At 39.1% G+C, this 22,866-nt stretch overlaps 1 protein-coding gene across 2 annotated transcripts in view; it reads left to right on the top strand.

Moving 5' to 3' along the window:
- Positions 1 to 22,866, top strand: part of ZFPM2 (zinc finger protein, FOG family member 2) — a 311,201-nt gene that overhangs the window by 147,323 nt on the left and 141,012 nt on the right. The window contains exon 4 of one of the 2 annotated variants that reach the window (XM_082044964.1): positions 7,356 to 7,474. In XM_082044964.1, the coding sequence (XP_081901090.1) occupies positions 7,356 to 7,474 (119 nt within the window). Of the gene's footprint in view, positions 1 to 7,355; positions 7,475 to 22,866 lie in introns of those variants that run through there. The other variant, XM_082044965.1, reaches the window with a different exon arrangement.

Genomic DNA, 22,866 nt, shown 5'->3' with positions numbered 1-22,866 from the left:
CACTGTTGCAGATACGGATGGGACCTGCACTCTCTGCCATTTGCAGTACTAGCAGCAGATAGGAGAGATAAAGAAAGTCAGAAGCAGACTTTTGGAGCCCTAAAAAAAGGTGGGCTGCAGTAAGATTTTTGTTATAGACAATGGAGAAGCCTTTTCACTTTTCATCCTTACCTAAAGTGCAGAGCTGTCCTCTGGGAGCATTGGCAAGGTGGGCAACATTAGGCAGCTCAGTTAGGAACGAAGCGTCATGTGGCAGCTTCTCCTGCATTGTGTTTGCCGCCTAGACTTGCTTCTAAGCACAGGCAAAGGAGAGCAGTAGCTTAGAGCAGTTAGTGCCTGTGCGTTATGCTTGTGTCTACTCCCTTCATGGCTGTTGTGCTAAAAGACCTGGTTGACTTTACTCCTTAGGAGAGATGAGACCAGGGAGGATCAGGGTTAGAGGGAGGAGTTGCTGGAGGGTGGCAGTGACTTCAGAGAAAGGAAGAAGGCTGCTCCATTCAGAAACCCTCCACTCCCTCAGTGGTAGCAGAATAGCAACTCCTCCTCCAGAGTGATTTCACAGAGCCATTTTCCCAGCTTTCAGCCCTGAGTTTGTTCCTCCTTCCATACTTCACATCCTAACAGTGGCCTGACCCTTTTTTCTCATCTTTGGGGCAGCAAAATTAAATTTTGCCTTTGCTTCTGGACAACCTAAATAACCTCTCTGTTTGCCAGACCCCTGTGAATGCAATTTTTGTTGCAAAGCAAATTATAAAATTTCTTTTGAAGACTGATTGTAGTTTAGTCCGTTACTGTTTGGACACCAGTGTGAACTTTCTCATCTATATGTGTGTCTTTCTAGTAAAATGACTACAGTTCTTGTACCCTGCAGCAGACTTGCGAGAGGTTGTACCCTGATCCCCAGAGATCTCACCCCAGAACCAGCGCACTGCAGAATGGGTACAGTGCCACCCGTTGTGGAGAGAAGTAGGTAACGCGGAGTATGAAATCCCTGCCAGATAAACATGGTAATGTGAGATGGTTGGTCATCTTCAAATTAGAGCTGTGCGAATTGCCCATTACCCAATGCCCATTGCCCATTACCCACACCAGCAGTGGCCAGTGGCCAGGCCATGCTGTAGGGGATGCAGTATTCATTCATTCATCGTGAAGTGCTACAGCGTAGTGCATTTGGGGTTAGTGTTTAGACTCTCAGTTACTTGTTTTAGAGTTTTGGGCTATTGAATGAGTCCTGTGGAAAGGGAATATTTCTGTTTTGCCACCTCCATTATGTTATTGTTTCCAGTCCTTACAAGCTAATTCAAAGCTGTATGTTAGGCGAATAGCTTCTCATTCACTGCTGTTGGCCAGTACCTCTTTGTGCACTTTACATGCCGCTTACCAGTCCCCCTACCACTTACCTATGAAGAACATTTATTTTTTCCCTGAGTAGAGGCTCATCATAGGCAAATCATTAATGCAACTTCAAAAAGATCCCATCTGTTAGAGTTGCATATGGCTAAGATCACAATTATCAGAAGTCCTTTTTTTTCTTCCCCCTTTCTTATCCGCACAATAAATGTAGTTGTCAGCAGGATAAGTTCACGCATCGGATAAGGTCACAATTTCATTTAGTGACAACTTCCAACAACATGAACTTACAAGGTTCGATTTATTAAAGAGTCAGAAAGGATAAGATCACTGCATGGCCAGCCTGATTTATCAGGGTTTGACTGGAGTACTTGAATAGAGAATGTCGTATTTCAAGTTTATGTTCAAAACTGTAGTTTAGTGTGTGTTATGTCTCAGAGACTTGAAAATTGAGAGAAGAGAATTTAGAGGAGGTATCTCAATAATGCAGTTTATGTCTGCCAAGCAAGTGTATGAGCATTTAATGTTGGAGCTACTGTGTTAAGAATCACAGAAGTGGAAATGGGATAGTTCTCTGCTATCAGTGAACTGCTGTGTGCAAATGTACACGTATTAGTTTGTTATAATGAAGGTAATCAGCAGTCAAATATTAATTGCAGATTCTTCCTGTGTATACAGGACAGAAGGTGTATCTTGGGTTCTGAGCTTAAGAACTTCTGAGAGTGTTTTTAACTTGCTCACTCTGACTTCAGAGCAGTCCTTATTTGAAACCACAATGATTTCTCTACCATGCTAAAATATTCATTAGAGAGCCAGGTGGCTGTGCACTGGAAATGCGCAAAGAAGATGCCATTTGCCAGCAGAAATTGGTAGAACTCCATGGTGTCAAATAACCAGTCTCTAATTATAGCAGAGAAAGACCTTACTCATTCTTTTTAACTGACTCCACTCAGAAAGGTATTCCTGATTAAAAAACAAACACACAAAGAAAAACAACAAACTACTGCTAAAGCTATCAGTGACCTGCTTAAAAATGTTAAACATTATAAATCTGGATATAGTTATTTCTGAACAAAGTAGTTCACTTTTTCTCCCCCAAAACACTGTTCATCATTCACCTTCGGATATACACTCCTTTGTTTCATATTCCAGAACAGAGCGAAAGCCAGTATTATTTTGTTCAGAAATACTATTTATAGTTAAATTCTTCTGGTGTTGGAACTGTGGTCAAATCCTGTTAAAGGCCAAAAGCTATTGTTGGATTCCTGTGTAGACTACGTGTTTTGTGGAGGGTTTTTTTTTAATTATTCTGACTTTGCTGTGAAAGAAGACAAAGCTAAACAGACCTCTCTACCTTCTGTTTTATGCAAGCCCTGTCTGGCATCCCTAAAACAATACCTATACGCACGTGTAAGAGAAGAATCCTAAATTGAGTCATTTCATTCTGGTTTTGTATCCACCAAGGTGGCCTAGTATCTTAAAAGCCATGGGATGTTTTGTAACTGTACTAGTGAGTCATGACTTGGGGCTTCTTTTACAGTGCAGCTATCATAAGTCTTTGAGTAATCACAGACTTTAAAAGTATGCTACATCAACAAGATAAGAGAAACAGCCCACAGCACTAACAGCATTATCTTTTACCAAAATTGATTAGCCCATAGTATGTGTCTCAAATATTTTGTATAAACTTACTCGGCAAGCTGGAAATAAGTGTGTTCCTGAAGAACAAGCTGAAAAAAAAAATTCTTCTGTAGCAAGGAAAAGGGCAGTAAATATCAGTAGATGGAATGTCTCTTAAGTAATTTTTTTTACCTAACTCACAAAACCTAAAAGCAGGGCATCACTTCTCTCTACTTATGCTTCTGAGCGTTGTTTCTGTCACAATTTTTGCTTTTCAGTCGGATGGTTGATGCATCTGTGATGAAAACAGCAAAATATAACTGCCTCTTAACTTTGCCATAGGAATGATGAACTATTTAACAAAACTCATCCCAGGAGCATGTATGAATTCTATATATTATAATTTGCTGTTACGTGAAGGAACATTGTGTTCAGTGTTCAGTACTGAGCTGGTCTGTTGCGATTACTGATCACTAGAAACTCACAACAGTGCTTCTCACAGAATTTTCTGTTTCCTTTGGGCTGGCGCACAGATTAAAGGAAAGTGCAGCAGTTTTTCATCCTTTCTTTCCTTTTCCCCCTGCTTGCTGGGATCTCCATGGACAGCCACCCATGAAGAGTCAGTACCAGCTGTGTCTTTACACTTCCCACTGCAAGTGGTGATATGGCAATAAAATCTCCACTCCTCTTCCTTTTCCTGATGTAATCTGTGAAGATGCTGAGCAGTTGTCCAGGGGACAGTAGCTGCAGGAAGCACTTCTGACTTACATCTGAGCTTCTCCTGAGGCTGAAGGGGATAATCTGGTCTTGCTGAAATATTTCTCAAACTTTTTCCATTAAGAGTCATGGGGTAAGGTTCTCTTTTTTTTCCAGCAAAGTCTCTTGAGGTCACAAGTTGCTCGGGCCCACAGGTATGGCCCTGCTTAAGCCAGTGTTCTGGTGAGACGCCAGCCGTGGGCAGAGGACATCCCTGCTCTCCTCAGCAGGAGCCTGGGCCTGCCCGTTGCTGCAGTTTCAATACTGTTCACCAAATAGGAAATTTCAGAGGAGCAAAATGTTGTACATGAACGCAGGAAGGTTGCCGACTCCTTACTGTGGGGTGAGGAGAATTCTGGAGAGGATTTTTGATAGTGACATTTGTAATCTTTCCTCTACAAACCCTTGTACCAGCCCCTGGCCTTCCTGCTTGGAGCAGACAAAGGAACGTATACAGGGATTTCACAAAAGATGCAGGCTCTGGTAGGAAAACAAAATGATCTTAGCAGATGCTTATAGACCCTGATGCGCAGTGGTTAGTTGTTGGGGTTTGTTTTGGTTTGTTTTGGTTTGTTTTTTTGTTTTGTTTTGTGTTTTTTGCTTGGTTGGTTTTGTTTGTTTGTTTGTTTTAAACTTACAGCTCTCTTAGTGTTAGTTTTTTCCCCTAAACAAATATTTTCAGTGGAAAAAAAAAATCTTTGCCAAGAATCAAATTGTAATGTGCTGCACCTTGCACAAGTGTAGCCAAAGTATCTGTGTTTGTAAAGACATATGAGCAGATTATCCTTCCCAACCCTAACATTCACCCATAGCGGTAAAATGGCTGCTGGTCATGGTGACGAGAGAGAAATGTTATCTTTTTTGGAGAACTATGATCAGGGGAAACAGGAAGGTTATGCAGCAAAATGTTTTGTAACGCTGTCTGCAATCTGCTACTCTGTCATGGTGTTCTGAGTGGGGGGGAAATTACAGCAGCTTCAGTACAATTCAGCATCATGTTACCCCATCCACAGCACATTTCAGTGTATTCATACATATTGAAATGTACTGCCCAAACTACAGCTTGGGACTGTAACAAAAGAGAATGAAAGAGAGAAAGAATCCATATTAACTTAATTACAGACTGGAGGCAAAAAATACAGTTCTGAAAAATAATTGCTTGTTTTTATGTTTGCCTCAAACCTGAACTACTTACAAGGTATAAGATTCATGTTATTAATTTAATTTAGAATATAAGGTGTAATAATGTGTACCTTGAAACTTAGGTAGGTTTTGGATATCACTGGATGATCTGCCCTAAGTTTGTCGTTCTTAATCCATTAAAAGACAGGCCTGCTTGTAAATCCACAGGTACAGATAAGGAGTCACTGTTTGACTGTGTCTGAACCCTTTTCAAATGAAAAATGTCAGTGGCAGAAAGGGAGGCTGAATTATTTTTTAAAAGGGTTTTCAAAGATTCTCATGATTCCTCTGATATCAGTTAAATGTGACATGTCCATAGACATGGCTGTTTTTTAGTGTATAAAACCAAGCAAATGCTACAGTTTTCATCTCTATGTAGAGAGAAAATGCTGCAATATGCCTAAGTGATCAGCATGTTACCTTGCAATACCAGGAAGATTTCTCTCTTCCATAATTAACATATAAAGACGTTTTTTAAAGTTAACACATTTTGTAACAATGCGGCTGTGAGAGGGAAAAAATGCATCTATTTCAGTTTTGTTTTGTGTTTTGTTGTTGTTGTTGTTTTTTCTTTTTCTGTTTGGATGCATAGATACAACATGTATAAATTAGATATAATTAATCTGTAAGCTTTCCTGCTCACATACTGCCTTTAGAAATGTCATAGCACTGTCACGATGAGGACTCGCCCGCATACATAGTAGCTTTTGTAAACTGATACAGCTCTATTTCCTAGATTTGTTCCAGTTTGCAGGAAGGATCTGATGCACAATTTTACGTAGGGTGATTTTGTAATCTACAACACTCAGAGGTGAAATTTAGATCTCTGTGCTTGAAAATGAAAGCTGGAGCCAAGTCTTCTCTTTGGAAAATGGTTGAGATTAACCCCTGTGGACAAGGACAAGCCCTGCAGCCTGGCTGTACCATAAATCCAGGCATCCATGGGAATGGTCAGCCTGGGGAAGTCTGTGGAGACTCCCTGCAAGCCAGGAGGAATTACTCACTTCCTCCAGCCCAAGGTTCGTTTCACAACAACTTGCCTTTCTAAATCTGAGATGGGTTGACTTCTTGCACAGTTGGACTTTACCCTGTTTGTGGAAAAGCACTGTCCTGATTGGGGGTAGCGTTGTTGAGAAGGGACGTGGTGCTGGAAAAGGCAAGAGCTACTGTCGCACCTGGCTGGTGTGGAAAGGGACAAAGGGGCTTTCGCAGGCAGGGAAAACAGGTCAGGAAAAATCCCGGCCACAGCGAGGTTGGGGTGAGCTCTGCTGTTCCTGAGAACAATAACAGATTTTCCATCTACCTTCAGGAAGGGCAAAGCTTAGAAATCCAACAGCATGTAAGCATTCAGTTAAATGTTTGACAGGAAAAGAATGTATCAGCCCTCATTCCTTATTATATTTTATCCTTCTCAAAGTTTAAAACCAGAGTTTATTTGAATTGTTTTAGAAAAGAGTGTTAGATATTGTGTACATAAACACAGCTTTTGCTATATTTTTAACTTAAATGTGTATTCATAGAAAAATAAGCTTATTGAAGAGATAGCTTTCAAAGAAGAGATGTCCAGACTATATTTTTAATCCCAAAATGAAGTGAAAAAAATGTTGGGGAGAAAAGTTGTTGATGAATTTTATTTTTCCTTCCACAGTAATGATCAACTGTGTTTTGTTTCTTCTCTGTTCATTGGAAAAACTCAGAAAAGTTAAAGTGACCTTTTAAGTGTGAATTGTGAAGTCCTTACTTTCAAAAATAAAATTTACTTTTGAAAAAATGAAGAATTAGTACACGCTAAAAAAAAAATGATACTCCCTCCATTGCCTTCACATATTTGGTGTTAAAACCTTAAGCTAATAGTGTAAATAATTTTGGGTCTAATTCTGAAATGTTACTGCCTGTAAAACCTCACTTGGTTCAAACTCCCTTTTTTAATTGTAGTAAATGTTCTTAGTAATTCCTTCAAAATGAGTAGAGTTGTTGTGGATTTATATCGTTATATGATATGTCTAAAATTTTAGTAGCTCTATGCTTCAGAATGTGGACTTGTGACAGCAAAATTCTTCAAGGAAGTTAATGCATGGTGTGTGGATGCTACTGCATTCTCTCCTTTCAGCTATCATCTCCCCCTCCTCAGCATGTCTTAAGAACTTCTCTGAAACCACTCTTCTGAATAAAAATGCCTTCAAACTCCAATGTGTGTGAAAAGATGCAAGAAAAAAACAGGACTTTCTAAACCACACTAGAATATAATTATAAGGGAAAAAGTTGGTTTGTTGTTTTTTTCTTTTGCAGCATGACAAGATCAGTTGTTTTTCAGACAAGCATAATTACTTCTTGTTGTATGGGTCCTCAGAACATTGTGCGTACAAAGCCGACACTGAGGCAGAGGTGGTTGTTGCCAAGGCTCAAGTGAAAGTGCTCTCAACGTGGCGTGTTTGCTTTGTTTGCAGGGGAGCTGGAGCTGGTCCAGAAGGACGGGGAGCGCAAGATCCAGAGCCGGCAGCAGCTTCCGGTTGGAACAACATGGGGGCCTTTTGCTGGGAAGATGGATCTGAATAATAACACCTTGGTATGTAGATGCTCCGAGGTGCTTTGCTTCGTGATATTGTGTGTCGTTCTGCAGGGAATAGCCTGAATTACTGCTCAGCTGGAGCGTTTGAAAACAGGCATTGTGAGCTTCCACGGACAGTGGTGTTTGGCTCTTTTCCAATTAGTTCATCTGTGGCAACTGTCCACAGAAAGTTATTTGGAGCACAGGTTAATAGTATTAAGCTTGTTATTTCACAGAGGAAGGGAAATGTCACTTCCTTGTTTGCTGAAGCAAGCTGTTGCATTTCAGTAGTAATATCTGATTTTTTGGTGGCTTTTAAAATTTCTTATAGCATTAATTGCTCAGTATTTAATTTATACTAATAGATGATATAGAAAATACATAGCTACATTATTTTATGATAAAATTCATTAAATTTGCCTTAATGTTAATGTTACTGAATGTAGCACAATCTTCTGTTAGATTAAAATTATTTTGAAATATATCAAAAGGCACTTATAATATATTCTTAATTAGCCTTGTGTTTTATTCTGATTGCAGGAAGTATGTGGGCCATATTGTTTATAAGTAATACTTTGTTGATATCAGTTCAGTGTGCTGAAAATCTTGTCCTCTCTAGGTCTCTTTTTCATTTTGTTTGTATTAGTTTTAAGTCTGAGCTTCAGTATTATTTGTATATAGTTCAGATTAATTTTCTGAGAATATCTGAAAAGGTGACTCTGCATTAAAAATAACACAACAAACATCTCTTGAAGAAGGGTTTTAGACAATCTCGGAACACACTTAGCCCTGTGGGATGCTGCTGCAAAACCATTATGTTCAGCTGGGTCACTGTTTGCTATTTCAGACTTGTATTAGCGTGAATGTATTAGCATAAAGACCTGCGGAACTGTTTCATAGAAATGTAATGTTGCATGCATTGGGGTAGATACTGCTCTTCTGTGAATGCAGAAGCCGAGCTTCCCAGTGTTGGGGGTATCGTCCTGCCCTTGGAGGACCTGGAGCAGATGGGGAGCACTTAGTTGCTAAAGTACCATCTGGGGGAGTGTGAGAGGGGGGTTTATGTGGACATGAGGGAAAAGGGGAGACTGAAAGTCTCTAACTCTTCCCTGAAGAACCTATGTCTGTATGCTGGAGTTCTGTTTCTAAAGACTGCTGGATAGTATGCATGTTACTTTCTGTAGATATCCATGTTAAAATTGTAGTGAAGTGTTATGCTGTTGTGAGTGTATAGTAAGTATTTAAGATCTTGATATTTCATAGACACTTTAGCATAATTTATTAATCAAAAAGTGCTAACAAGGTGTTAGAGAAGGAGGCATGGAAACTTTGCCTAAGTTTCCTAGAGTTCAGTATTCCCAACACAGATCAGATTTCCCATCCAGGCACCTGAACGAAGGATGTGTTTACAAAAGTATTGGACACTGAAAGCATCTTATTGTTGGAAAGGGGAAACTGGACAATTTTAATACCTCTCTCAGTTTTCTCCATCTATTTAACTTCATTTTTATTTCTTCATCTATTTGATTCTTGGTCTTATCAGCATTCTCAAAATGTTTTTCATAAAATGTCATTTGCAACAACTAATTTTCTAAGATTCCACTATTACCACTTTGGTCAACTTTCATGCAATAGAAACCCTATTCCTGATGTAGCTCAAAGTCAGTCCACCCAATACTTTCGGAAAAATGCTAGCTTTGTTGCCCTGTCTACTTGCTCTGCTTCCTCAGGTATATAAGACTTGAAGATAGAGTATAAGAGATAATGTTGATAGAACCTTCACTGCAAAAGTTATCAGATATTCTTAGGATGAATTTGCAACGTCTCAGCAGTTGATCATATTGTTTCATTTTTGTTTTCTGAAGGAGATGTAGAGCAACCACAATCCCTGTAGCAGGAGCTTGCTTCTTTGGTAAAACAGGCATATATTAAGGTCTGTTATTACTTTGTAAATTTGAGCAAATACCTCTTTAGCTGTAACAAAAACATCTAGCTAAGACATTGTGGTTTTAATGAATTTGTAATTAAGCATGAGCAGAGCTGACTTTTTAGGTTGGTAATTATAATGGGATGGAACAACTTCCTCGACTTAGGTCAGAGAGATGTGGGATAAAAATCTTCAGAAGGACTTTTTTTCTCGCTAAACTAGAAAGATAACTCCTTTTATTCTTGTCATTTTTTTTTAAAGGTATTTTTGCTAACACTTGCAAGATTTTACTTTTGTTTTGCCTACTAATATAAATACATTTGGAAATATGAAAAAGTTCCTGTAAACAGAGTTGTAGTCCTCAGCAATATTGTTTTGTCCCCTGAGCAACTCCATCCTTTGCGGTAGTCAAAACTGAACTAGATATGATCTTTAGCCATCTGAGTTAACTTCGAAGTTGGATCTGACTTCGAAGTTTGCCTTGCTTTGCGCAGGAGTTTGGACTGGATGACCTCCCGAGGTCCCTTCCAACCTGAATTATTCTGTGATTCTAAGTATTCGTTTTTTCTGAATATCAGATGTTTCCTGTAATCCTACATTTGTTACTTCAAAATGCTGTGTGAAGAAATGTAAACCTCTTGATAGAACTTTAATTTACTGTTTAAGCAACACAAACCCAGTGACAGCTTCTGCATTTTTTTCTGTTTTTTTCTTGAAACGATTCTGGTTTATTTATAATTTTTCTGTTTTCTTGACACATTTGGTTACTTTTCCCACTAGCATACAAGCTCTCTGTTGTTCATAAGGGGAGTTACATTTGTTTATTTAAGTTATTTATATCTGTTTTCAAAAGCTCATTTGGGTAAAGCCTCACCTCCCTAGAATTCAAGCAAACTTGCACATCAGCAGTTGACAGCAGGTTTGGTGCATTTCTATATGAGAACTTCAAACACTGGACTACTATTAACATAAAATATTTTTTTTAAAAAAAGCTTTAATGTGAATTTTTGGTATAGAGAGGAAAGGAAAGAAAAAATCAGGAACCTCAGGCAAATAAATCTCACAATTTTTGCAGCTGGTGTCTCTATTGGAAAATACATTTGTGGCTGAATACAAGTATCTTACCTAACTTTACTGTTTAGTGTTAGCAATGTGACATTGCCACAAAGGATTCATTACTTGGCTATAACGGTTACAGCTTACTTACTAACCCTGTACTCTGCACTGTATACAGCCTGCACATGTAATATCCTGTTGAAGTGCTGCTTATTTCAAGCAGTGCTGTGTTGCTGAATACAGTCTCAGTGCTCTTGGCTCAAGAGACAGAGCAAGCTAATTAATTCAGCACAGGAATTAATTGAGTCACCATGCCAGATGTCAAATACTTTTTAGATCTTTCAAGTTTCTGTCTTGAAGTATATTAACAATATACATCTCAGAGTAGTAGTGGGTTGGATACCTTGAACAAAACCAATTTAAGTGCTGTTTGCAGTTGCAATAGGAATAGCAGCTGTTGACTTCATCAGCAGTGCTACAGCACTGTCGGGAGATTTGGTAGTGCAGGGTCCATATCAGGACTGCAGAATACTTAAATGCCAATGGCAGACTTAAAATAGCTCAATGACTAACAAATTCTTAATTTTTCTGATCTAGTAGTTGGCCAATACTCATGAACTACAGAGTGATCAAAAGCCCTTAGGAAATAATGTACCCCATTGTATTATTGTTACTGTTGAGTCTGCATGCAGCCACCAGAATTCTTAAGAATGTTGTTTCTAACGACAAAGAGTGAGTCTCAGATATTAAAACTTGTCCAGGCATTTAATTCCCATTTCAATTTCTAATTAAGCATTCCTTATATCATTATTAAGTATTTATAGATATCTATTTAGTTCCTTTTGTTATATTTAGAGTGACAGATGATCTTTTCAGATACTTATAATGATCTGTTCCTGTAATTTTGCCAAATTGGCAAAATTCTGCTCTCAGCTGCATGCATAGTTTGTATCTGTTTGCATAATTGGGCGTGGAGGTTGTTGCCTTCCATTTCCTTTGACTTTTTCCACTTTCTATCAATGGTTCCATAATAGTTGATAATGCTAAGAAAACAAACTGCACAAGAGTATATTTTCAAGTCTAGAAAGTGTAATTCTCAAATAAGAGCTCATTCTCTTGTTTTACAGTAAAAAGTGATCAGCTACATGTTTCTAGATTCTGTCTGAGATTTAAAATAATCTTGCGGTTTTGACAGACACATGAATAGTTTTGTACAATACTGCTTTCTACCTACAATTGGTGAGAACTCAACTCTAGAAGGAAGGCAACACAATTTAATCTGTAGTTTTACCCAGAAGAAGATGCCTTGCTGAATCACAGAAAATTCAGTAGTAGGCGGGTACCTACAAGTAGCCAGGAATGTGTTTTTAGATGTGAAACTCCTAGCTTGAGATTGCTGTTTTTAACAGGAGAGTGGATTTGCACAAATGTCAAGTCTAATGTGAACAGGGATACAAACCACGGAAAGTGTAGCTGCTGTGCATAAGCAACTCTAAATTGAAGGCTCCAGCAGCCTGTTTTAAGAAAATGCTGTTTGCTTGCTTTTTCCCAGCTGTAAATATTTTCCCTGTTTGAGGGGACAGCTTAGTGGGACTGAGGCCCTTGGAAATGAAAGCTGCACAGAACCGTGTATGTAGCCGTGACGGACATCGAGCGGCAGCTCTTGCCATCGCCCCACACTCAAGTGAATGCCCTGTTCCCTGGGCTGCCGCCATCTAGTTCTTGGTGTTAATCTGTGCCTATGGCAGGGTTTTGTGAAGTGAAACAATGAGCAGCTGGATCCTGACCCCTGTTCTCGTTGTCTTGTCGCGGGGAGGAGTGTGTGGGGCAGGGCTGTATCGGCTTGATAAGGCAAAGAGGGTTCAACGTGGCTGTGAAGGGAATCGGCAGGAGGAGAGTGTGTGGGGCTGGCCCAGGCGAGCAGGGGGATGCAGCAGGGACCCTGTAATGGATCTGCGAGGTTCCACACCAAAGTGGCACTTCTTCTAGAAGATATCCTCGTGGAACCGTTTGACTGGGTAGCGTGTGAGGGGATGAGGAGCCAAGGCTCAAAATGCAGTTAAGTTACTCATTCACTAATCTGTGGCTGGTCAATTTGAGTCAAAACCCTCATATCTGTAGTAGACAGCAACTTTTAATCTTCAGAGCTTCAGTGCAAGGGTTTTCTTTGGTTGGAGGTGCTGTATGCCCACCAAGACAGCCGGCAGTCTGTCTGTAGTCTATCTGTAGTCAGGCTGTAGTCTTTGATCCTCTTGTTCAAACATGGAAAGGGATAAGGCAGTTTTTATCTCTAGGTGTTTACCTACGAATGGGGATTTTGGCTCTTATTAGCACAGAACCGTTTTTATATTTAATTACAAAAAAAAGTGTGTTGAGTAATGAACCTTGATTCTAATCTTTATTATACTGGGTTTATACGTTTAAGTACCTCAAGTGACTAGAAAAATACTCCCTTCTCATTTTTACTGCTGCTGTCAGGATCTTAATGTTTAAAACTAATTTAAAAACACTTATTTCTGTCCCAAACAATAGCAGACATCAATGTAGCACACTGAAACACTAAAAAAGAAATGAAGATATGCTGAGATGATGTGGATATCTGCATGGCCATCCACAATGGTCACCTCACATTGCCTCACCTTTTATAAAGTGCTCTCCCATTTATGTAGACATGTAGATGAGGGGAATGCGATGGCAAAAGAACATTTTTTTCAAACTTTTGTGCGTATTTGTAGTTTAGAGGCTTCTTTTCTTTAAAAAAAACCCTAGATATTTCTGCTTCTTTATTTACATTTACACAACAGAGCCAATTTAAAACATGTCACTAATATGATAGCAAGATGTGGTAACAATCTGAATAAACATCCTGTTTTGGAAAAAGCCGAAAGCATTTTTTTCCAGCTGGCGGAAGTAGTTTCCAGAACATGAATAGGTGGTGAGGCAACGTGGTCCATGAAAAGAAAGAGCATACTGATCGTGCACCACTGTCTAAATGCTGTTAGTACACTGGTATTACTGCTGCATGCCATTACCATAGTCTTAATTTCAAGATATTAAATATTTGAGGGTCATACAAATATGGTTTGCTTTTTTAAAAAAAGGCAAAACAGAACACAAATATTCGCAGGAAGACAGGGTTGAAATTACATTGTTCCTTTTTATTTCTTTATTTCTGAATCGATGATTTCCAGAATGTAGCATTATGTCAATAGGGGATTTTCACATAAAATCGCTTTTTAGACAGATTTTTATCCTAATACTCTTGCAATTAAGTAGTAGAAGTTACCAATCATTCTCATTAAACTAACTGAGTTCCCTGGGAGAAAACTCAATGAACTATCTGTCCTATTTCAGCAAGCTTAATTTCAGTAGGGGGATCCTTCTTTGTAGGGGTGTGCTCTGGGACACCTTGCCAGGGAGCTGCTGAGAGCAGAGCCGGAGGACAGCGAGTGGAAGAGATGAGGCAAGGTCAGGAGCCCAGGACAGAAAAAGGGCAAGAAAATTTGGTTCAGGGCCTCCCAGGCAGCAGAAGCAGAGGGAGACACCATCTGCAAGTGGCAGGCTCTTCCATTTTAAGACGTGGGGAAAAGCAGAGAGAAGATAATGTGTACTGGAGCACATATTGCGCTGTTAAGCCGTTTAGAGAGAACTGCTGCAATAAACTGTGCAGTAGCGACATATTCTTGTGCTGCTAGTCTGTGGTCTAGTCTTCTCTGTACCTTAGGCTTTGAGACTCGAATGCTTATTTTGCTATTGTAGATTTTGCTGAAATTTATAACATGAATCTAAGAATGGGAAGTAGTCTTATTTAAAAACTTGGAATGAGAGAAATAATTGATTTAGCGCCATTTAAGGTCACTGCACTGAAATACGTAACAGGTATGAGTTCAACACCCATGTTTAAGATGAGAAATTTAGCATTCATTTTGTCCTCTGAGGAAATTTTTAAAATTGAGGCTTTTCATAATGATATTTCTTCTTATTTATGAAACATATGCATTAGTATAGACTAAGCAGATATAAAACGTCAGATTTAAATATTCAGCAGTTTTCGAAATAACTTTCTTCTCACTAAATGTTAAACAACACCATTTCTTTTTACTCTGAAATAAAATTCAGTTTCTAAAATGCTGACACTTTTTTTTTCAGTAGTTTTACATTCATAGAACAAGCATGGGAAATTCTAGCTTGATTGTTTTAGTAGAGCATAAAGCTATGAAGGCGTTTGCATCTATGAAGACCTTTGCATTGTGGAGCCAAGCATTTGGTAGTTACAATGGGCACTGAACTGAAAGACCCAGAGGCTTGTGTTCTCTCTTTGTCCACTAGAAAATAAAATGTCCTGGATACTCCTGGGTTTCTTTGTGGTGATAACACAAAAAGCTGTGGCTGCCCAAGGGTAGTTTACATCAGCGTACATTGGTAGTGGAGAAATGCACCATGGTGCTGTTGCCTGTGAAACTGTGGTAGCAGTTGTGTTGCATCCATACATTATCAATAGGTATTGGCTGGATGCACAAGTGAAAACATCATTAAATGAAAACATGAAACTGATGCTTTCCATAAGACTTGTGGAGGCAATAGTGGACAATTGTGTGGAATAACGTGTGCTGTAGAGAAAATGTTGATGTGCAAAGAACATTCACATTTTGGTGATGTCAACATTTATTTGTTCTACTAAAAGTGCAGACTAAGATAGTAACAATAACAAGATTTGAAATTACTGTATATCTTCATTTAAATTAAAAAATTACTTCAAGGAAAGGAATGGACATGTAGCTTCAGTGAAGATAGTGGCTGCTTGCTCCTCAGTTCTGAGCAGTGTGATGGAATGATCAAAATTCCAAACACTGGTTCCCTCTCTGTCTGAATATGCTTGAGAGAAGTACCCTGTAAATTTTCAGGAATTATGAAAATAAAAGGTATTTCTAATTGTTTCATTACCAGCCAAATAAACTCCATTCTGTGGAAGTGTTTTTGAATGTTTTGAATGGACAATAGAAGCCCTCTATATTGATACTAAGAATAGTTATTACAGTATGTGTAATATATAAAAAACTGTAAGTATAATAAGTATATGTTTTGTACATATATTTACACATAATTTGTTTGTAATTTCATAAAAAATAGCATATTCTAGTCAGAAGAAAATACTGACTGTTATTAGGTCCTAAAATTAAGAGTTTTATTTGAAATACTAACGTTTGCTGAACTTCTCTATTTAGCTATAGTTCCTTTTCTAATAATGTTGCAGTATCACATAGTCAGTAGCAAATTTTGCCCTTTTCTATATGTAGCAGATCTACTTCGCAACATAGAGCCTGGTCTGAGATCCTAAGTTCTGAGTGAGGTTTGTAAAAGTCCCGGGCCTCATTTATCACTCCTGGAGAACAAGTTCATCGATTTAATCCTGTGGTGGCTTCTCAGGCTCCAGGGGAGCTGAAACACAATCAGCTCCAGCCATTAGGGCTGTGCTGGGAAGGGTGCAGGAGGCACCACCACTTGCCATCCCAGCCCTCACACTGGTCCCTGGCCACCGGCACGGGGGGAGAGGCTGCAGCAGGGGATGCAGCGCTGGTACTCTGCCTGGTGATGTGTCTTATTTATGGAGTTTTGTGCATGTCCTGATATTCCGTACTTGAGAAATTACATGCATAGCCTCATCAGATTTGATATTGTTTCATATTCGTGTTCCATCCTAAATAACTTTAATAGATTTTTGCCCCCTTTCTTTTCACTTACACATTTTATCATGGATTCCACAGACTAGAGAGAAGGGGAAAATATTTCCATGTATTTGCAAAATGTTTCACAAATTGTGAAACATGAAATATAGTTGTGTTTGTTTTGTTTTGTTTTTTTTTTAATTTGAGCTCTTTTAACACATTTAAGGAGTAACTGAGTTTTACATAGACAAAATACTGTCCATTCTGTGCTCTAAGGGAAAGATAGCAGTCTGAATGCTGCTGATGCATTTAGAATAAACTACGTTGCATTTGAGATATTATCGTAGCATATGTAGATTATTCTCACTCTGAGAAAATGTCTTATAATTTAAAATTCTCCCTGTCAGAGATTAATATTTTGTATCTTGTTTTTGACATTTGATTTCGTATCTGGAAAACACATAAGAGATTTTTTAAAATAGAAGTGTCATATATGTTAGTAATTATTTTTTTATGTATTTATGTACATCTCACATCTCCCAAAATACTTTTTTTTTTTTTTTTTTTTGACACTTTCTTTTCAACATGATGGTCTCTGATCTGGGGGATGAGTGACCACTTTTTTTAAGATGAAATTGGAACTCTTGCTATGTGTGAGGACATTACAGACAAGTTTAGGGGAGCTGAGGGAGGTGTGCCTCAGTGCTGGGGAGGTGAGGAAGGATTCTTCCCTCTCTCCCCCTCCTGCAAGCTGTTGTTCTCACTTTTGGAAGAAAAGTGGGACAAATTAGCATAAAAGGAAGAGAGCAATAAAGCAGAAAACAATAGTAAGTCCAAAATATCTTAGTTTCTTCTTTTCTGCTTGTGTTGAAGCAGGCCTGCTTCTGCTATTGCTGATTTTTAGTTCCACTGTGGACCTCATAGTATGTCTTAGTCTTACCTTGCTGCTTTTATGGTTCTTTGTCTTGACTGTTGCATTTACTACATTAAGTACTGGATCTTGTTATTTGCATCTGTTAAATCTGAGATCGTATTCTTCTCTTTTGGGATCCACTTGTTTTATGTTACTCCTGTTTCTCATCACACTCCAGTCAAACCACCTCCCACCCGTCACCAAGCCAAAATACTATCTTGATCCTGTACAATTCCGCGGTGGAACATTTCCCTTGCCTCCTGGATCCACCTGGATCCTGGTCTGTGGAAGGATATGATGAGTTTAGGTGAACTTACTAGACTCTTAGGTGTAGGTATCACAGATTGAAACATAGGAGGTTTCATCTGAATATGAGGAGAAGCTTCTTTACTTTGAGGGTTAGAGAGCGCTGGAACAGGCTGCCCAGAGAGGTTGTGGAGTCTCCTCCTTTGGTGACATTCAAAACCCACCTGGACACATTCCTGTGCGATCTGCTCCAGGTGAACCTGCTTTAACAGGTGGGTTGGACTAGATGATCTCCTGAGGTCCCTTCCAACCCCAACCATTCTGTGATTCTGTGATCGTCAAGGGAAATTTAGGTTAGATACAAGAAAGAGTTTCCTAATGGTAGTGAGAATGAAAGGCTGGAGGAGATCAAGGAGGTTGTAGTAAGTCTGTGGCTGATGTGTATAAGATCAGGTTTAAGACCAGGTTGGACCAAGGCGGCAGGAGTGGTGTAGGCCCAACTGAGCCCTGGTGCATGAGAAGGAACCAGAGCAGCTGACTCTGTGGCTTTTGGCACCCTCATGCTGAGAAATGTCTACAACCAACTTCACTCGTTCAGCTGCCCAGAGATGCCTGCAGGTAGCTAATATTTTTCAAGTTTGACTTTACAAGGCCAGAGTGAGACACTATTTTTTTGTAGAAAATGGCAGATGGGACATTAAAGCAAACTAGACAGTTGGTCATACTAGTATAGGACACCATTTTCAAAATCTAATTGAAATATAACAAGGGCTTGCTGGGAGATAAGGAAGTAAGCAGCTGTATTTCTTTGGCATGTCGCTTTCCAATGGCCTGCAGGTGTTGTCTTTTTTTTCCTCTGAATATTCTCCCTTTCCACTCCAGTTTCTTGCTAACTAGAGTTAGAATTAACACTGCGTGTAAATGAATATTAAATCAGTGTAGCTTTTTCAATGCAATTTTTTCAGCTGTACTTAGGACTTTATTTCTAAAGTATTCTGTGCCTCTTTTTTAAGAAATACCGTCTGATTTATGAGGATCATTGTCCCAGGTTTCTCTGCCACAGATTTGCAAAGTGAGAGCAATGGTATTGCATTTTCAGGATGCCAAATGTGTGCACTTTGATCTGGCAGTACAGCACGCCTCAGGGACTAAGCTGAATCTTGATTTCTTTAGTCAGTCATCCACTATCAGGTACCAGAGCCCCGATTAGGCAGGCACCATGGGTTAGATGTGGAAACATTTGTGAGCAAGCTCCTGGCATCACCGTCATGCTCTGTGCTCATTTTGTGGTCCTGTTTCTGTGCTAGTAAATCTCTTTAATGCTTGCAGTAAAAATAACAGGTACCTGCATGTTGTAGATGACTGCACATGCACCAATTACTTCTGAAAATTCTTCCCCCTACACCCCCATTTCCAGCAGTGGCAAATGAAAAGAATATCCATGTTTTGAAACTTGACCTCTCACAAATGTGAGACCACTTGGTGTGGTTGTTCCTCCTTCACATTCCTCACATTCCCTCTTCCAAGCCAATTGTTAGCACTTGCTGCAGCATTTAAGTGGCTTTGTAGCAGCACCTACTACACTTGGTCTGGCTAGTGGCATACATGGAACTAAATGGCCTTTTTGACCTTTAATTAGCATTTCCTTGTCAGTTACACCAAAGATATCGGGCGATCTCGTTCTTTGTTCATTGTAACTACCGTAACTGTGATGTCTCCTGAACTCTTCAGAAATACGATCATGGAGGTCTCCTAGTTTTCTGTGTTTCTCTTGCTGTATTGTTGGACAGGAGGACATGCTAAGTTGGCTTTGCAAGGTGTGGGGAAGTAAAGAGGTTCGGGGATGACATCCAGTGCCGTGGCCCACTGCAGCATGATGGTCAACCTCACGAGAGATGCAGCAGTACGCTGCATTGATATTATCACTTCAATCATTTATTGGGGTAACAAAGATTGTTGAAGTTACTTTTTCAAGACAACATTTAACATATGCAGATCTCTTCCAAATGAAGTGTGTGTTAGAGATCACAGTTTCCATGCCTGTATTTTTTACTCTAACTAGGTGTTTTGCTGTTTCCATCTATAGTCTTTGAAAAAATTTAAAGCAATGAAAGGGAATGCACCATGATTGCATATTTTAAATGGTGATTAATATGCATTTATTACTTGGTTTTGCCTAGCACTGAGCACCAGCAGGAGGTGCTGAGTACCCCAAGCTTTCATTCAAAGCAGTAGGGCTGAGGTATGCTTAGCATTTTGTGATACTGAACACTGCAAGTACAGCCTATAAAGCTCTCCACAGAAGATAAATATTTGTTATTTTATTTGACCTTGAAGATGGGACTGGTTTGATAGGGTTAAGGTCAATGAGTGTATTATTTTTAGACAAGGTATGGAGTACATGGATGGTTCTGCTTTATTTTAGTGTGTTAACATCTGGCAGCATTCTGTGTTCCATATGCTGTTGATCATCCTGATACATTCATCTTCAGCGATTATCAAAGAGATTTCAGTGCTCTGGAGTTAATCACTCATTTGAGAAGACAAATACATGAAGATAAGTAGAAAAGCTGCATGTGGGTTTTTGTGTATAAGACCAATATTTGGGTAATCTTGGCAAGTACCCTATTAATTTAGAAATATTTTTTTAAACTGACTTAATTAGCTAATACCTGTAAGTGGTGTAAGGATGAAACATAGCTTATTAGCATTCAATATTATTATCACAATAGACATGGAAAACATTGCTCCTTGGAAATCTGATTGTACCCTTTTAATTCCCGGTTTTGTACACTTAATACTTTCTACTAATGATGAATAGTTAAAGGGGTTTTAGCTTTGCACCCTTTTCTCATGTATTGTTTTATATGGCTTCAGTATATGAAAGTTTAGCTATACTTGTGCTATTTCATTACAAAAAGCACACACATAACTATCAACTGGCTTTTTTTTTTTTTATACCAGTGCTTTCAGTTTTCCTAGGTTGATAACATTTTTTTCCAGGGCTATAAATTATTATTTTCATTCTGTGCTGTTTTGGCCTTACATGCTAACAGCTTCAGGGGAGAAAGACTTAAGAGTTTCACAGAGAATTTGCCACATCAAAGCAGGTGTTTCTTTTTACAGTACTTTCTTCTTTCTGAAAATGCAGAAAGTGTACCATGATCAGAACTAATGGTGAGGCAAAAATCAAACTAAGCCAGATGCCTGTCAATTTTGTACCTCTCTTGTGGCTTTTGCCCCAGCCCACACTCACCTTAGAGACCAGTCCTCTAGGCTGGCCCACTGTCGGGCTACCCCATTGCCCATATTCCTGCAGAGAATAATTCAAATAAGAAAACAGCCATAGGGCTGAAAACCTAGGAAAATGACCCTTTGCTTCCTACACCTCCTGTAAGACAGCCCCTTGCTACTCCCGTCTCTGCTAACAAGGAAGGGCACCATGGAAGCACCTGTGGCCCATGGCCCTTCAGGCAAACCCTGGGACCAGGCTCTGTCTACAGAATGCTGTGTGGGACGTCTGGTCAAGACACATCAAGAAAGCATCAGGAATGCTAAAGTGGCAGTTTTCCATAAAACAGAAGGTACAGAACAAACTGAGGTAGCAATGTTGTGACTCAATATTTCTCTCTTAATTGAATATACATCATTTCAAAAAAAAACCAAAGGCAGCGAAGTCTCTTATGGCACATGACATATCCACATATCCACCACTCAGATAAAATTTGTTTTATTTTATCATGCACGAATTTGTTTAGATCTTAGCAGTGACCACTCTTCCTGTTGCCAATATCTATTAATGATAATTGCTTCAAATACTATACTCACTCAGTGATAGCATCACATCATGGTGAGGAAGATTGTGATCTTATCTAAACCTATTCTGTTTAACTCTGACACTCCCTCTATTATAGTGGGGCCCCGATAGGATCATGCCTGTTGGGATCAGACATTAGTTGGAATCAATATTTGAAAATGTGCCTGTTTTTGCTTAATAGCAAAGTTAGTGTAAGGGTCAGAGTGAGATCATTTGTTGGATGAGATTGTACAGTTTCATCTTGTAATGGAAATGTGTTCTTTGCTTCGGCTGCTGGTGAGAAGTAAAAACAAGGGCTCTTTGAAAGCTGTACAGCTTTGCTAATAGTCACTGTATAAGGAAGATACAATCATTATTATGATATTTAACATCTGTAGTGCTGCAGCATGTTGAGGTTCTAGTCGGGAACTGGTGCTCCTCTGTGGTAGACTCTGTCTGAACCTGATATTAAATGACAGCTGCTGGCCTAAGCTAGTTTAGGTCCTGGTTTTAGACCAGACGTGAATACAATGGAAACAAGCAAGTGTGGGAGGCAAAAGCTAAAACAGAGATATCAAAGATTAGTATAATAAACAACAGTTACATCATACTAAAGCAGCAGACCTGAGTTTTGTAGAGATAGTGAATGAAAAATGCAGTGAGTTTGCGGATGATTTCAGAGAATTCTTCTCTATTCATTAATCTAGTGGAAGAAAACACAAATAAATTGGGGATATTTATTTAGATGAGAATTTTGAAACTCATTGGCTGATAAAGAAGGGTGTAATCTAGATCAGTGATAGTGAAGTGTTTTTGGTGCCAGGTGCCAAGTTTATTTTAAGAAGCTCAGAACTCATATGCTGCCAGCATGAATCTCCCTGTACCAAACTTGGCACCAGTGCCAGCAGTTTAAAGTTACTAGTGGAGATGAACAGTCAGAAAACAAAGCACCATAATGCTGTTTTGCTAGAAAAACATGGTTACTCTTATTCTAAGACTTTTCAGAATTTGGTCAAAGAAACCAAAGCAAAGCCCTGAGGGTATTGCATGGGATGTATGAGAGCTGCCGTGCCCCTTTCTCCTCAAGAACATTAATTTTTACTCTCTCACAGATCACGAAGTACAACAGAATAAATTAAAAATAAAAAAGTGAATAGTGAATGACCCATTGTTTTGATCACTGGACTGCAGAATGTGACACTAGTTCTGTACCTGGAGTTGGCATCAAAGGGCCTTGTGTGTAGCTTCCAGTGCGAGGCAAGTGCCATGACCACTGGGCTGTAGAGAGAATGGTTCCAAGAGGCACTTCCATAGATATGTTAAATCATTCCAGTGTAGAATAAAAAAAAAATAAATTGGAAATTTCCATATGTTTTCATGAAATTGGATTCATTTTTTGAATGTCCAGCTCTTTATTTGAGTAAACAACTAATACTAGTGGCGTGCTAAGACCTGGGCTGTGTTTACCGATCGTTTCCATTTCAGTAATGCCACTCGTCAAGGAGTGCGTCTGATCTTAACCTCTGCCTTCCTGTGGGCGGACTTGGATTTCCTTTGCAGTTCCCAACTTGATTACAATGCCTCACATTTGACACACCGTTCACTACGGCTATGGCACTGTTTTCTGAAAGAAATGAGCATACGCGTGAAAGGAGAGATAGTTTTCACTAGACAAAGTCAGAAAGTTTCTGATTCAGAATGAAATGTATATACTGTCATGTGCTCTTCTAATTATATATCGATATGTCATTACCAGTATCATATATGTGCCAACTGGTAGTTATGAAGAGGTGTAACTGTAATTTA

This window comes from Streptopelia decaocto (assembly GCF_964273445.1).
Source record: "Streptopelia decaocto genome assembly, chromosome: 2".
Classification (NCBI taxonomy): domain Eukaryota; kingdom Metazoa; phylum Chordata; class Aves; order Columbiformes; family Columbidae; genus Streptopelia; species Streptopelia decaocto.
Note: the sequence above shows the minus strand (reverse complement) of the source record. Positions and strands in the feature narration are given on the sequence as shown.